The following is a 17,838-nucleotide window of genomic DNA, read 5'->3' on the forward strand; positions in this document are numbered from 1 at the left end:
CAGGGACACCTTTCATTAGACTAGGTTGCTCAAGGCTTTATCCAGCCTGGCCTTGAAACACTACCGGGGATGGGGCAGCCACAACCTCCCTGGCCTCATAGTAAGGATTTTTTCCCTAATATCCAGCTTAAATTCCCCTCTTTCAGTCTGTGACATTACTCCTTGTCATATTGCTGTAGTTCCTAACCCAGGGTTGCTCTCTGGCTTCTGTGTGGGCCCCTTCAGACACTGGGAGGTTTTTATGAGATCTCCACACAACCTTTTCTTCTCCAGCTGAACAGCCTCGACTTTCTTAGGCTGTCCAAACAAGATTCTTTGAGATTCATAGTACTATATTTGGGTTGCCTTTGGTGTTTGTGCCCTGACAGGTGTTAGATAGGACAGACAACCTGTGACTGAGGACTTTTCCAATGTATTATCAAATAAAATATATTTACTCTACGGAAGTGTTAATTAATACTTTTACAGAACTGATATAGCTTTTTGGGTAGTTCAACTCCTTTCAGCCTAAAAATATGCAGAATTATACCAAAAGTTTATACGTAGTGTGGGCTTTCAGATAAGCAGCCTCTTCAAACACTGAACATAAGAACCTATGTGGAAAAAGTATGCAAGTTACTTTTTGCAGGGTTATTTGCAAAGTCATGAAAGCTCAGTTTTACATCTCCTAAACCCACAGACTAAGTTTAAAGAATAATAAAAGTCAGATTTTGCCCTCAGTTTTTAAATTTCTCCACTCATTTTTGTAGTACTTATTAGAATAGATCATGGATTGTTTTGGTCTTGCTGTGAGTCCTGCTGTCCTAAGTTTGTTTTTAAACTTCAAAGGTATGCCCTCTCACAAAGTTCACAGTGCACTAATATAATATAATAGAAGGTAAATACATCTTATTCCGCTTTGAAAGCAAGAACAATCTCATTTGATCATGATTTTCTTAAAACCGTGTTTTAAGAAAAAAACCCACACCAGTACTAAGGCTATAGGTAAGAAACATCTGTTCAAATATATCAACTCAGCTGATTGATTAAATGTCTTGGTGCATTTGGAAATTTCTTTCCCAGTTTAAAGTAATCATGGGGTTTTGTTTGGTTTTTTTTTTGTTTGTTTGTTTTTCCTGCACCCAGCTATTGCTAGTCCAATGCAATGAGCTACTCTTCTACAGATTCTATAGTTTATGTGTGTAGTGATTGAATACAGCAGTATCTTCAGTGTGAGTTGTATGTGGATTTAGAACAAACTTTACTTATGGACTGTGGGATAGCACAGGCTTTGGTGCCATGTGATAAAACATATTCCATATAGTTTTCAGGTCTTAGATACTTACCTGTTCCTTATTCCTGTCATAGCTGTGCATGTCAAAACATACCCTCCTCGAAGGTTCCTAAGAGGTAGGAAAGTTCAATTATGCTCACTGTGATAGATGAGAACTCCAAAGTTAGAAGAGAGTGATTTGTCCAAGGTAATGTAGCTACTGTGTGATAGGAGGCAACTGAAGCAGTGCCCCAGCTTTTGGCACATTTTCTTTCTCTTAGTCACCTCTAGCTTACTTCATTTTGCCTAGAAAAGAGAAGAGGAGGAAAGACAAAAGGGTGAAGAGCAAATCAGGCAGCAGGAAGAAATCCGAGCCAAAGAGTTGTATCTGAGCCTCAAGCAAGCCCAGCAGCACAGTCAGCACAGCGATGATGACCAGGAGTGGGAAGAACAGTGTGAGTAAATTACCTTCACAAGATGAATGTATTTCTGAAAGCAATCAAAAGGAGACTTGTAGGATGGGAAAGGTGCTGCCAAAAATATCTTCTACCCAGAGCAATACAAAATTCTGTATTTTTTTGCCAGAAATTACTAGCTTAACTTTACAAACAGAAGTTTCATATTTTTTTTCTGAATCCATGTCAATGCCTTACAGAAAATTTTTCATATAAAATTATTGAGATCATTAGTTTTTGTCTAATGTACTTAATTAACAGTTTAGGCTTACTAATAATGATTTGGAACAGTTATTTGACAGCTTGTCTGCAGCTATCTCTGAAGAGGTAAAATCTGTCTTCATCTGTATTTTAATTGCTTCCACATGGTAATTGGGTGAAGCTGATGGTATCAGTGCTGAAACTCACTTAGTTTCAAAAGATTACAGAAAATAATACTTAGATTGTTGCTCAAAAAAAAAATTATGATGATGATGATCTCAGTCTGTGGAGGTACCGTTCCTTTGTAGACACCCTGGAATTCTTTATGAATGTAATAATTGTGATTAATGTATGTTTTGGTGACATTTAAAAGCCTACAAGGAATAGAACAACTATATTGTTATATATATGTATACATTCATACTATAAAGAAGTAAAGGTCCACATTATGAATAAATGAGATTTAATAGCTTATGGTGAATGAAGTATCTGTCTATCTGCAATCTATTGTGTAGTTGACTTTAGAAGCAGAAAATTTGTTTTCAAGAATTGCACATTTTTGTTGGAGGAAGAATATTTTCCATTTTTCACACCTATACTAATCTGACTACTCTGCAAAAAATAAGAAGTGTAATAACTGGAAAGTTTTAACTCTTGTGGGGTTATTGTAGTAATTATATGTGACACAAAGGTTACTCAGCTATACTAAAATTGGAGATTTAGGGAGCTGATACATTGTGTAAGAAATACCTCATGGAGTAGAAAAAATATTGCTGTAATGTTACTTATTTCCTCACAGAGGTAAAAAATTCAAAATATACAATGAGTTGATTTTCTGGTTATAGTCAACACTTCATTAGTTCCTAAGGGCTAATTATTGAATTGCTATTATTTGGAATTGATCTGATAGTAAATCTTGTTGTATAACATGATTTAAATCTATATAAGATGCACTAGTGCCATTTTCCAAGCTCATAATAGGCTTTCCTTATTTTTGATCAATAAAACCTCTGTATATTACATTGTCAATAAAAAAGGGTAATTATTTTCTTGAGAATTATCTAAATCCAGGTTTATATGTTTATATGGAAATAAAAACTGTAACTTTATGTATTTTGGGTATTTAAAAGCAAAATGATTTGGGGGAAAATGTATCCTTTTAGTTTTGTAGAAAATTAGCATCACCTGGCCCCAGCATAGTGGGTGGTACTATGAACTTTAGCATTTATTTGATGGTATAAAAAGAAAGAAAATACATTTGCAATCATGTTGTTAAAAAAAAAATCAGTCTATCTTCACACTGAAATTGGCAATACAGCAAAATAGTATAAAGACCACTGAAATCAGGTATCACTTTTTTACTATTGCATTAAAGAGGTAACTGAGATTTTTAATTGTTACTTCAGTTTTCTCAAGTTCTTTGTATAGGGACAGACATCAGAAATGCAACAAAGGAATAATGAGAGAAGACAGAGAGGAAAAGGAATAAGCTATGAAAGATTTTGACCATAATTTCTGTATTGTCATTTTTGGTCAAAACACTTGTGACTGAATCACATGCTGGTGGGGTGTGATCTGCCACCAGTGCTTCTTTCTTGTGTAAGCTTTGGAGTATTTTGTATACTCTGAAGGAATTTGGCCACCCTCAGACTGTGTGTTGATACCTGTAGACCTGTCTGATGTCTAAAGGGTGACCCAGGGCAGATCCTGTGATTTCAAGCTGTAGAGTGTAACAAAAGCTCAGCACCTTCTCGCTGGTGGCACCACAGCTGGGGTTTGCATCCTAGCAGAAATTCTGTGCTGCCAGAGTTTGTGCTGTTAGCCGTAATTGATTTAGCATTAAACTAACTGCAGACTAATGACTAGAGTGTATCACATCCTTGTTTATCCTCTTATGCTTATCTCAGTGTCTCAATTTATCCCACTTGGTTTGAGGGCTTAGAACTGTGCTCCATTAGCAAATGGGTGTGACAACTGAAGATATGAAGATGCAGTGCTTAGTGCCTTATCTGAAACCAGTTCCTGGCTGGCTTAAACTATGCTAGCAGACTTGGCATTGAGCTTCCTCAGCAATATTAACACCTTCCTTAACTTTACTGCAGATTCTAGTAGGTCCAGCAGACAGGCAATAACAAATACTTGGAAACAGGAACATCTGAAATTGCTAAGCAGTTATTTAGTACCCGAGGTTCATCAGATTTCTCTCTCTCTCTCTTTTTTTTTTTTTAAATTTCAGTTCTAGAAAGTTTTTTTTTCCTTTTTATGGTATTCCTTTCATTTTGTCCACAAATGCTTATGGGACACCAAGAGAAAACATAATAAAGTTTGGCAGAACTATCCAATAGTCATCTTTTCTAAGCAATAAATAAATGCACGAATGCATAAGAGAATTACAAGCAGACGTAATATTTACATCTTTTGGCTTTCCACACTTGCACTGGAAACCGTATTGCTCATTAGGAACAAAGCCAGGCTCCTTTGGATCTCGCCTCCTTGAAGTCAGTGCTTTGTGTTCAGTAGTGCTGGGGATGAGAACTGCAGAGGAACAGCAGCACTTGAGCAGCTCTTGTGGAGAGCAAATGTAGATGATGACACTACTAACTTATTTAGTAGATGGAATTTAGAATGTGATGAGGATTCATCTCTCCTCTTCACATTATCCCTCCAGTGTTTATTGCCAAGGCAATAAGAAAAGTGTTGCTAATATTAGTGTCTGTTTTTCTGTTGTTTGCCAGGTAACAATAAAGGCCCATAGAACTGCTGTGTTAATTGAAATACATAATTTTAGTCCTTTTTAATATACTAAATGACAAATGTAGACTAACTTGAGAAATTAGTACTAAAGGAGGAAAATTGTTGTAGAGCAATTATACACTTTGATTTCATATAATAGATATATATTGGATTATTTTAGAGGGCAGTTGTGAGTTAATAAGTGGAAGTGTATTGGTTGGCAAATGATAATGGTGGAAATGACTGATTCAGAGAGTCCACTCTTCAAAGCTCTTATTCTTTGAAGCAGAGAAGTGAAAAGTAAGGCTAAGTGTTAATAGAGAAGGGTACATATTCTGATTTGTTTTGGACCTTTCTGTGGTCTGTTCCATTTCTTAGGTTTGTGTGGAGTATTTCTGACCTGTTCTTGTGAAAGCAGAGAAGGAATCTGAAAAACATAATAGGAAAAGCTGTAACATGAATATTCATGATTGAATATTGCAAAGGCATTCTGTTAGTACACTTACAAACCCTTGCAAATTGCATCAAGCAGTGAAGTGCTCAGATACCATCTGACCAGTTTTACTCATCTCCAGACAAAAATTATTCCAGTACAAATGTAAACAGAGATGAGTGAATTGATCTATTCTTATGTCTTTCCCCAAGCACCCATTTTTGGCCTCTCTTGGAAGTAGGATACCAGGCTGACTCATTATAGCTTCTTTTATATTGTTACATTTTTATGTTCTCCTACAAACGTGTCTATAAATTTATTTTTCTCTGACTTTTAAAGGAATTTGTTTGGTACTTATCTTCCACAGAAGTTCAAGTGAGTGAGTTTACTGGCAGGAGCATTTGACAAAATGCTGAATTTTGCAGTGAGTAGCCCCCATTTCAGCTATGTATTAGCTGAGCAAGTGTTCAACATGAAGTATATGCCCCCTGAACTTCAATAGGTCTGAATGTATTGTTGAATAAGAATGGGCTTATTCACATGCTTTCAGATAAACATTTTGCAGAGTATTTGTGGGAAGTTATTTTCCAATTAGGAAAGGCAAAAAACCACTGCGTGATTTGTCTGTGCACTCATAAAATCTGTAGATTGAATTTTGTCTATTAAGTAGTCATTTTGAATTGCTCTTAAGCAAGCTTCCAAGAATTGTTAACAAGGGTAAAGCTGAAACAAAATAATTTAAAAATTAGGATGTATATTCATAGCACATGTTGTTTTCTGCTTTCACATATCTCTGACTGTAACTCATAGCTCTTCAAAAGCACAAAAAAGATTATAGAACATAGAGAGTTCCTAGTCTTTCAAAAATCATGTGATCAAGTTTGGCTGCAGTGCAGCATGAATTAATCTTCATCTATATCAAAAGATTTGGTATTAGAACTTTGCCAGGACTGCTAATTGGGATTTACCAATACTAAGTGAAAATTTAGAAGTCAACCTTGCATTTTTGCTCAAAAGTCAACTTAGGTTAGCATAGAGCATTAATAGATATTCATAAACTCTTCTGGGAAATCAAGGCAGACTCAAACCAACACCTCTAGGATTGCAAGAGCTGTTGCACACACTCTTTGTGCTTTGTTCTCTGTTAAGGGTATGTTCACACTGCAGGGCATGTAGACATGTCTGAACTGGCCTCAAACTATTCGTTTCTAGTAATGAGAACTATATAATGATGGCAGCACAGACCTGTTTAGTATATATTTACCAGTTTTCCAGGAGGATTTGTTAATCCATTTTTGGCCTCCTCTACTGAGGCTACAATCATATTGACACTTAACCTATATGAGCAGCTCAGGCTTTTCTGCACAAGCTACAGTTCTATCAGGACAGAAGTGTGCTTTGTTTTATAATTGCTGAAGGAAGATGCACCTGCTGTTGGTATCACCAACACTGAAAGAGAGAACTGGTGTTGGAGCTGGTCTTACAGGACCTGGCTGAACTGTAGATTTCTTGTGAACTTAAATTCATCGTTTCCCTTTCTTGTCAATCCTTACATTACTCTGTAATATTGAAGCAAGATGAAGAATATGTAAATTGTTGTTAGTAGTAATTTTTAATGGACTTGTGGTGATGATTCAGAGATTTTAAGATGTTTTCAGGTATCTAAGCTCTCTAGTGAAAATATTAATTATTGAATTTAGTGTTTTGCACAGGGGTCATGTGAGAAGCACATTTGCTGTAACAGGTGGTCAAGAGCAACAATCTCTTCCTGTTTAATACATTACTAGGAGTCCTGACTACTTGTGTTTTCTTACTCTTAGAAAGGCTATGATGTCTCTTAAAATACAAGTACTACAGAATTTTGGCTTTTTCTACCTTAAAATATTTGTGCTAGACTTGATCCAGACATAAAGTTCTTTTTCCAAGTGAGAAGGCTGAGAGCCAAAGAGAGAAATATGAATATTCACAAAATTCTATTGTAAGAAAAATCTGCTACAGAAATAGGTCCAGATTTACCTTCAGACTTTGAGTGACATTCTCAAGATAGATAAATTTGTAGGAAGTGTCAGTATGGGAGGATGGTTCATGTGGTACATGTTACTTTGGCTGCCTGGTAGTGACAAACCTTTTTATAGGTTCCTGACTGCAATGGCTTTATCCACGATCCTATTTCCAGTCACCAAATCCAGTTATTGATGCCAGTGATACCCACAAAGTCCCTTGACCAGTCAGAGTTTTAGAAGTAACTTAGGATAACACACCAAAGCAAGCTGACAGCAGAGGCTGTACTGGACAACTTCTAAAGATAGAGGAGAGAGGGCTGTTTCTGGGATAACTATAAGGAATGGGACAGGGAGAAAGTCAGGACTCCAGTAATAAGAAAAAAATGGATTAAGAGACCCTATGTATTCCTATAGTCAGTGACAGAATTCTTCAGATACCTCACTTGGGAAATTTCAAGAAAAATTCTTCCTAATGTGAAAGAGATGACTATATATGTAATATATATGTACTCCAACAGATAGACACATATACACATGTATGTTCACAAATTCAAACACATACCTTCAAAAGGTTTTCTGAAAGTTCAAATGTTGATATTTAATGGTTGCAAACTATGTCACCTCTCCCTGTAGTTTTGTGATAAGAAGTACTATAGTTTGAGAAAAAGGAGCCCTGGTCACCAGCTTCTGATGGCACAGATTTGTTAGTGAGTAAAAGCACTGTAGGAATGTCCATTGAAGGAGTGTCTGAAGGAGGAAAGTGGGGCATGAAAACACCTTGCCTTTTTCATTGCCAGGCAGCTTGTACATCACTAGGAAAGAATCACAGAAATCTCCAGGCAGTCTGCCCTCGAGCCATACATTGTGATTCTGACAAACAATGACTGGTTTCTAAATGTCTTGCCAAGCTGCATTGCACTCATCTTCCTTGCAGTCTCTCCTTGTGTTGCAAACAAAAAGGTGTCATGTTCAAAGTGACCTTTGAGTGGCTTTACTCAAACCATTGAAGTAGCATATTCAAATGACATTATCTACCCTTAAAAATGACCTGCAAGATAAATAGTGAAGTGTGTTACTCAGGTTTTCTGTGCTGTACCTTCATTTGTTACCCTGTAGTTTTAGATAAACACAATATGCAGTTAAGTGAAACTGAAATCCTTCTAGTTGTATACATATGAAGCATCTATGACTTGTTTATTATGATATCTTGATGAGCTTTTGGTCCTATGTATCTTTCTACTTATGGTAATATATAATCCTAAGCCTAAAGGTCTTTACTCTTTCCCTCATGTTCCCACAAGGTTTTATTTCATTTGGCTTTGAGTGCTTTTATTGCTTGATTCCATTAAACCTTCTCATAATTTGGACAAATCCATTTATACTTCTGTTTGCTTTAAATTGGGGGCATAAACAAAAGGGATGCAAACAGCCTAATGAAATGCAGCTGTCTGCTATTATATTATGCATTCCCAGTCACAGGTACAGTCACAGTGGAGTAAGAAATAGTGTGTGCACTTTATGAACTGGGTATGATCTAAGCCAGGATAGTCACAGCAGGATTGCTAATTGCTACTGGAGGCAATAGCTAGCTTTTTTAATATTTGCTTCACTGGATGTTAAAGGTTTGTTTTGCACTGGAAAAATTTGCCTGCCTGCAGTTATTTGTGACTCAAAAAAGTAATCCAAATGGGGCTGGAGGCACCAGAAAAAGAGCTGATACATGACGAATATTTGCAGCGCAATTCTTGCTGCATTTTTATCATACCATTTCAAAGACAGGATTATTTGTACACTAGTTTTAAAATGAAGATGCTTTAGTGAAAGATGCCGACCTGTGGTGGCCAGAGCAGCAGTCTCATTTCAGGTTAATGAAATGGGTAACTCCCTGGTTAGTGCCATTGTTACACATGGACTAAATCTTCCAATAAAGATTCTGGTTCTTTATGTACAATTTCATGAGACAACCCCATCCATAGCATCAGAATGCCCTTTCCAATGGCTACTAATTTATGTATTGTTGCTGAAACCAATTTTAGACTGAAATTTTCAAGTTGGGAACTTCTATGACTGTAAGTACTGTGACAAAGATAGCATATGCTTTCCAGAAAGAAAACAAAACTGACAAAAAATACAACCTCCATGTTAAGTCTTAATAATTGTAAATTTTTAGGAGTAGCTCCTTCAATTCTAGTTATGTTCATACTGGCATAGAATTCTGTTAAACTTAATTTTAAGAGCAACTAACATCTTTTCATGGAACTTGATGCACTGCCAGTGGAAAAGATGTCCCGAAGCAGAATTTCTCTTATTACAGCCAAAGCAAGTGTCATATGTAATCACAGTATGTTAGAACCTCAGTTATTGGCAATAGTGATCAGATCACTGATACCCTGAGTCTGGCAGGTTTCTTCTAGTGGTGGGGCTGTATGCGAAGCACCAGGAATGTCATCCAGTCTTTCGTAATGCATTGTTATTTATACACGCTTAAAATGAGGTTGTATAAGAATAAAGGTAATAAGTTATTCTGTAAGGCGAGGAGTAAATGGCTGCCTGTGTTTCTAAAGTCTCCTCTCCCCTCCCTTCCCATTCACTGCTCCCAGTGCGTCGCTCCAAGGCTGCAGACGAGGAGAGGAGTCACAAGGCACGTAGGGCCCGCGATGAGTACCGGCGGCAGTCCCTGCGAGCCATCCAGAAGGGCAGAGTGGCTGGCCTGAGCAATTTGTTCCAGGGGACAAGCCTGGACAGCGACCAGGACATAAAACTCAACAACAATAGTGCAAATCCTTTGCTCTCTCTCTCTGCAGCATCCAGGTGGGTTTGTACAGGGTGACTTTGAAACACTTGGCTGTTGAATTGCTTGCTCTCCAATCCCCACCATCTCAACAAGCTATTCTTCATCTTCTTGGATTTCTTAGTCATGCTATTACTATGATGAGAAAAAGATTCTTATAAAGGAAAACAAAACCAGCTTTAATGTAAACTAAATGCCACTTATTTTTCAGGAAGATTTTTTAGAATTCACAGGGAGAGAGATGAGTCCTTGAAACGTCACTATTAGATCAGTATGTGAGGCTGTGACATAGTGAAGTCAAATGGACAAATTCTTAGCCATGTCTTAAGCCTCAAACCTAAAGTTGCCTGCTGTTTGATCGCTTGGTTTTACAGAGAGCTGTCCTATGTGTTTGGGGGATTTTAGGTTTTTGGTTTTTTTCAGGCCAAATCAAGTGTCTTTGATGTTTATTAGTCTTTAATTGACTCTTTAAGGGAGCACCAGACATTGCAGAAGAAAAAGATAATCCAAACAGGCGGATGACTACTAGAAAGCTGAATAATCACTCTACTCTTTTACTGGTGGAATGGTAACATTAAATGCTAAAAAAAGTAAATTCCAACAACTAATACTCAAGATCAGAAAGGAGAGAGTCCTATTACATTGATTTTCCTTCCCAGTCAGTGTAGCACCATAGCAATTCCGTTGTTTGGAAATGTGTTCTGCTTTGACAAGTTCTTTGCTCTACTGTATTTAGATAGAGAAACTCTCCCATAACAGGAACCAAAATTCCTAGTTTGAGGAGGAACCAGTATTTCACTCTACGAGAGCCATATCTTTAACATTACTGTCAAAGGAAGTCTCTCATTATTTTCCCAAACTGTTTAAACTCTCCTTCAAACTGAAGTAGTAAAAACACAAAGTGGCAAACTTTGAGAAGACAGTCCATAACTTTGACCTGAAGTTGTGAACTGCTACTGTGAAGTTATTTACTATAGAGCTTGGTGGTTGTAGATATGCTCCTTTTCAAAAAGGGCCTGAACAAAAGCTGGAAAATACTCTGATCATTATCCAGCTCAGATTCCATATTATTTATCTGTTTCTAAGCTATGTTTATACTACAAAGAACAGACAGTAATTGTTTTTCTTATCTCTTAAGACTTGTCATTGTCCATGACTTGATTGTTAAGGTATCAAGAGGCATAAAAGTTGCTTTAAATAAATGCTTCAATAATGAATATACATGAATAACTATAATTCAACTTCTCACACGTAACACTGGTATGCTAAGACAGCAGCAGATATGGATCCAAAATTTTCCTTTGCCAGTGAGCTGGAAGGTCAAGGGGGAGATGCACACTGCATTGTTATTTACCACAACTGTGAGACAGGGTTTTCTTGCCTTACGGGAATGTGGGTTCAGTGTGATATCTCTAAGCTTTTCAGCATGAAGTATTGTTCCTGTAGTTTTTACCTTACCTTGCTGTTTCTTTTAAAGCTCACATGAAAATAGTATTATTTTATTTTTACTTGAGATTTCTCTCTCTCCTATAATTTTTATATAGCTATATAGAAAACCATTTGATTTTTTTTCCTACTGTCTTTTTTTTACTTTGCAGAGTATTCCCTTCCTGACGAAACTCTTTGGCCTGCCTGTTCACTTTTATCCTTTTGCCTACTGTGGGGTTTTTATTTTTACTTCTGTGGTTGTAGCACTTGCTTCCTGCCCCTATTGAATGAACTCAAAGTACAGGAGCTGTAGAGAGACTGACACAGTAATTTTGAGGTTTGGCCTAAGGCAGAAAAAAGTATGGATGTGACATGTTGTTCAAAACTAAACTGAATTAAAGAGAAATGAGTTGAGAAACAATAATGGATTGTAGAGCCCTGGAATTCAATGGATTTTTTTGGTTCTTTCTTTGAATAACAAGAAATAAGAAATATGTGTTGTTTGCTTTTTGCTCTTTCCAATTTGTGTCTGTAGCTGAATTCTCCCCTTTCCCTCTTACTCGTGGTTGCATCTTCAAATTTGGCAATGAATATTGCTGAGATCTGCTCATGTGTTCATGTCATTCAGCAATCACTGTTTAGTTCACTGTGGGCTTCATCGCTTTAAATCAACAGAATCAAACACTAGTTTAAATAACAGTAAGATAAGCTGAAAGGAGGACTCAGTTGCATGTCATGATACTTGAATTTGATATGGTGTGCCTTAGTCCTCGTTTGGGGTAGTTGAATGGATTTTCCACATATTTTACCTGTCTAAAACGCACAGAAAGTAGGAGAAAGTGTGAGGGAAGCGGTCAAGTAGGGAATGCAAAGGGAACATAAGGATTTAAACAAAACACTCCCTCCTTTGTGCTTAGTGGTTTGGAGACACAATGTATTATAGCTGACTGTTATTTAGAATTTCTTGCTAATGAAAATGTGTGTACTCTAAACAAAAAAAATAAAATTTGCATATTAGCATTTACATTGGAATAAAATGAGGTGAAATGTCCATTACATCTTTTCTGCTAAACTGTTTTTCAATTTAAGTTCTCTGTTTAAGAAAATATTTAAGGTTCCATTGCAAATGTGAAAATCACAATGTTGTTACTTCCATTAAACCTCAAAATTTTAATAAATTTTAAAATGGTTAGAGTTGTTAAGTGAGTTATACTGAACAGAAGTTACACTGGCCATTTTGAAGCTGTATGCTTTGTAAATATGTAAAAAAAAGATGAAAAATTATATTGTTTCTTGTTTTCATACACTGCTAATTGTCTGTCTTTGAATGCAGCAACATCTGGGAGCGTCCCTCTAGACCCTTCTCCCGAGATGTCATCATTCGCTGGTTCAAAGAAGAGCAGATCCCTCGACGTGCTGGATTTGAGAGGAACACAAACAAGATTGCTCAATGGTTTCATGGTAATACACTGATTCTTTAATTCCTGTACAACAGAGCTGTGAGCATATGCTCTGAAAAGAAATATTTCCAGCTTTTATCACACAAAAAGAAGTCTACTGACATTGTGAAACTGAGTGCCTGTTAAAACATCATTTTTTGCCTCTTTCCTATTATTAGCACATGATTTTCCTGGTTTATTTTTTCTGAATTAAGAGGGCTAATTTGGGACTCATATCACCAAAGTTTTTTTTCAGGAACATCTTGGCCAAAATATACTTACTATAAAATAGCAAGACAAGCAGGAGTACTGAGACCAAACTAGGGTGAAAAGGACCTAAAATAAATGGGCAAATACTGTAGTGATATGGTACATAGATGACTGGCATTCACGTTTTTAACTTAACTCATTTGCAAGAAGGTCTTGAACTCATATACATTTAATCCCTGTTGTAGTTTGTAAATTTGGGCAGCACTTTTATTTCTTACTTCCTTTTGTAAACAAAAATTTTTGATTTTTTTTTTTAAATAACTGTACGTGATTTTAGACAATTTTCGCAAATGAGAAAAACAATTTCTGTGCAGATCCATAATTTGCTGTCTGAATCTGATGGAGTTCCTACCTCTGAGACTTTTGCTCTGTGTAGTAGTATTTGCCCTGCAGATAGATCTTTGATATCAAATTCAGAGGTAAGATATCTTCTTTTTATAGGTATTAGAAATTATTTTATACTCATTATTCTTAGACATAGAGGAAAAAAAAGAATTCTGGCTTAATTGATGAACTAGAAAGACTTTAAAGTTAAATCTTAATTTGTTTGGTTTTTTCTTTGCATTGCTGCATTTGGTCAGTTGGATACATCTTTGTTCAAAGCACTAAGCTGACCCTGATCTGATTTATGATTCTCTAAGCCCAAGATGAAGATGTGTGGGCGTTCCAAACTGAACCAGGCAAGGAAGATTTCTGAACATGTTTAGTGTTTCATATATTTCAGATTTCTTTTTATGATACACAAATGCTGATGTGTTAAAAGACATCAACAAGCTGCTCTTTTCATTGGCCTAATTAGTCAAAGACACCGAAGTCAGTCATGTATAGCTTGTAAATGCCGCATTCTCCCATTTCGTATGAACAATGATGCAGACACTGGTTTGTTTTCTTACAGAAGACATTTAGTGTGGTTGCTTTCTGCGAGACAAACTGATTAAAGTTTCATTTGTGGACATTTTTCAAAAGTACTTTCAACCATGTTCTTTCCATGTGGTCCAATGGTAACTGTTTCCCCTCTGTGTGGCAAGTCCACACCCATATAAATTAGTAATGTACAAGTAGTAATGAACATAATTCATGTGTTTAGAATACACCTAGGTTTGAGCTAATGCCTGTGCAGTCTTTCTATTAATTTCAGTGGCTTTGGGATATAATCACTGCAAGAACTGAGGCATTCATGATCATTCTTGAGTTTCTCAGATTGTGCTGTTCATGTCTTAAGAAACTGTGACTATGCAATGACACTTGTAAAAGTGAGCAAAGTGCTTTCTTTCTCCTCCTCCCACTCCAGGAGCCTGACAAAGATAATTAAGATATACTCCCAGCCTAAAGCTCAGTGGTTCTCTTTGCAGAGATCCATGAGTGCTGCTTTGGTATCCGTTTGCTGAGTTAGTTGTTTTGGCTTCTCTGACTGTCTTGCCAAAACTACTACACTGGCTCTGGTCAGATTCATTGTAACTTTTTAGTGAACAATACAGCTGCCTTGTAACTCTTCTGCAGCAGGTTGTTGCAGGTGCAGGAGGCACTTCCGGTGAGCCACTGGGGCAATAATATAACCATCATTTGGACAGGTGGATGTTTCTGTGGGAAAAGCAGCTGCCCAGTAGTCAACATTGTCTGGGGTTATGCTGGCAGGTTTTTGAAATGTCAGGCATCTCTCAAAGAAGGTATAATCAGGCCCTTCACATCCTTGAACAATTTCTGTATTTTCTTATACCCCTCGGAAAATAAAATGGGAGTCTTGGAAAATAAAATGGGAGTTTCGTATTCTGCCTCATGTTAAGGGCTTTTAAAATGCAATGCGCTGAGAGTGCAATTACGGCATTACCAAAAAACAAGATACTAATTTCTTACAGAATTACATGGTTTTTCCTGGGGTCAATAGACCTTGGATTACCTTCTCTGACTTTCAGGTTGTTCAGTTTTTTATCTAAATTTAAGCATTAGCCAATTCACTTTCTCCAAATTGTACTATGAACATATAATATTTTCTGGTTATATAGAGATTAAAGCCTTGAGACAGATGTGCTTAGCTAAAATAACAAAGTCCAAATAGTAATGCAAAAATGTCTTGATCCTCATCTGTTTGGCATATTTTCCACTTCAAGTCATTAAACTGATCTGAATCCTGTTTTAAGACTTACATTGTCTGGGGTATTTTCATGGTATGTGAAACTGGGTAACACATGGCATGCTTACTTAATGCACCTGAAGTTTTTCTTTTGTCTTCATTTGAAGAATCACTACAAAATGTTTCATTTGTAGCAGCAGCATGGTAAAATCTGTAGTAAAGTCTTTAAAATCTGAGCAATTCCTTCTTTATTCACAGAAAGTTACTCCTTAAATGAATATTAGCTTCAACTTTCATCCATCTCTATTTGTCTTTTGAAATCATCATCATTTGTCTGAACTCCAACAGATGTTTTTAGCTCATTTTGAATAGACTCTACTGTGTTCTTGCTAAAAAAAAAGACATGTTAAAGATACAAACTGTAATGTACAGCTGAATTATGAATGTAAATTCAATTTTCTTTTTTGCTATGATCCCTACCAGAAGCTGGATCATTTACCTCTTCAGCCTAGATGATTTATTTAAAGTTTGTAAAGAAAAAACATTTAAATATCTATTTTTACATGAGTTTTGTAACCTAAAACCATGTTTAATCCTATCATAAATCTATATGATCTTCATTTAGATTGCGAAGCACTGAACCATTTTTTCAGGCAGCTTATGCTCGTTTTGTGGCCACAGTGCAATGATGCTCATTACTGAGATTGCTAAAGCAAAGAAGAATCAGAGCAAATGATCAAGGTGTCACTGAGAATTTCTTGGGCTATAATGTAATTGCTGTCTGTATCTTTTGTACAAAGCAGCTGTTTATTTTGTGTTGTTTAATGGTTGCCTTAGATTTGAGTGAAAATAATGATGCCTTTGATTTTTTTTTTTGACTGTGAGAATAAGAAATTGTTTTAAATTTAATTAAAGGTAAATTCTCTGTTTGATAACCGAAAGTTAATAATTGTACTCTTATTTTTTTCTTGCTAATTGATGAGTATGGGCAGATGAATCAAACATCTTAATGTTGTACCAAGTTGTAGAACTGTTTTTGTTAATCCGAATTCAGAGCATTCTTTGCCGAGATCTCAGTTTTTTGTATGCTTTGAAAGCAGGAAAGTAAATTGGTGCTCAGGATGTGAGGTCTGACTCTCAACAGGGCTGGAAAAGGAGACATGATAATTTTTTTTGGCCAGGTTTAGCTTTGAACTAGAATTTTCTTTTCAAACCTCTGTGTGATCCATGCCAAGTAAAGGGGGAGTTACCAGCCTTCCCTGCAGGTTGAAGAATTTTGCCAAACTTTACCACAGACACTAGAAAATTGCAGTTTTCAGTTTACTGCAGGCATAAGACACTGGGAATAGAATTCCCTATGGCAACAAAACTAGAGACCCCTTCTGCCCTTAAGTATTTAACAAAAGGCTGCTGATGGCTGAACAGGGAGCGCTTCCATTTGCTTGCTCTTTCATTTGCCATTTAAGAATTCTCTTGTGCCTGAAATGTCTTTCAGAACTTTTTTTCCCATTCCAACTAGTTTCTCAGCTGTTACTTCAGATGGTTTTGATATTTTTCACTTCAGATGTTAAGCTTCTCACTCTCATGTATTTTGTTATGCATTTGGTTATTTTCCATTCAGAACATAGGAGTGTTGCTCTTTGCAAGGGGTGTTGATCTTGAAATATTTCTCCGGCTTTGGTTGAGACCAGTATTTTATGATTGTTGCTGTTATTTATCCACAGTGTCACAGGGATCTCTCAGGTGTGTAGTGTGTATAATACAGGATTTTTCCCTGCCTGTCTGAGGGGTGGCTGTGTGCATGTTTGCTGAGCATCTGCTGTGGCACTATCAGATCTCCACGTGCCTTTAGGTTGAAAGGAAAGTTCAGAGGCTGATATCACAGATCTGGAAACATGAGGTAGTTGCCCTAAAGGTTGTACCTTTGCAATGTAATTGCAGCAGCATGGATCCTATTGTGGGGAACTATTCTATCCCAGGGAGTCAGAGTGGGGACGCAGTTACTGGCTAAGGGAGTGTTGGGCTGTGAGAGCAGGGTGGGCTGAAGCATGGATTGAAAAACGCTGAGAGAAGCAGAAGCTGAATAGTCGCTGAGGTCAGGGGAGCCAGGGAAGACAATTTTCAGTTTAACAGGAACATGTTGCAGATATTTAGAGATTAAGGTTTAATTGAAGGTGACTAATATTGGTTTCAGGAAGAAACTTGTTTTCAAGAGGAAAATCTAGCACACCTAAATAATGACACTGCTTCTGCAAATCAGGTGCTCTCAGTATAGTCAAGACTTAATATTTCTGAAAGTCTACTAATTATGAGTCCTTGAAAAGTGGTGGCAGCACTAGGCATATTAATATAGCTGAGCTGTAGGAAGTACATCTTAAAAAATGTAGCTTAAATTGTAGTATTTTCTAAAGGATACAGAAATGGCAGTGGTTTGGTTTGAAAAACACCTAACACAGAATAAAGTTTGCTGCTTTGAGCATAAAAGCATGATTTTTCTTCTGTTCTTGAACCTTCCAGTTGTTCAATGAATGCTTGTTAGGAAGATGAAAAGTAAGTGTTTTAAATCCAGCAGAAGTACAGTCATCTTGATATTAATGCTTTATTTTCTAATTCATTGCTTTATTGTTATCTAGCTTTTACTTCTATTTGAGAAAGTGCACAGATAGATTCTCTGTTTAAGGAAACTGAGCCCCAGGAGTCTGGAATTTTTTTCAGTTCTAGAATTGTTGTTGATGGGGTATTTTGTCAGAAAAATGATACAA

The 17,838-nt window shown here is 36.7% G+C and overlaps 1 protein-coding gene across 1 annotated transcript in view; it reads left to right on the plus strand.

Annotated features, from left to right (window-relative positions):
• SH2D4B (SH2 domain containing 4B) overlaps positions 1-17,838 on the plus strand; it is a 58,549-nt gene that overhangs the window by 19,279 nt on the left and 21,432 nt on the right. The window contains exons 4-6 of the mRNA XM_071563816.1: positions 1,563-1,707; positions 9,678-9,888; positions 12,630-12,757. Of these exons, the coding sequence (XP_071419917.1) occupies positions 1,563-1,707; positions 9,678-9,888; positions 12,630-12,757 (484 nt within the window). The remainder of the gene's footprint in view (positions 1-1,562; positions 1,708-9,677; positions 9,889-12,629; positions 12,758-17,838) is intronic.

The sequence above is a fragment of the Pithys albifrons genome, chromosome 9 (genome assembly GCF_047495875.1).
Source record: "Pithys albifrons albifrons isolate INPA30051 chromosome 9, PitAlb_v1, whole genome shotgun sequence".
NCBI lineage: Eukaryota > Metazoa > Chordata > Aves > Passeriformes > Thamnophilidae > Pithys > Pithys albifrons.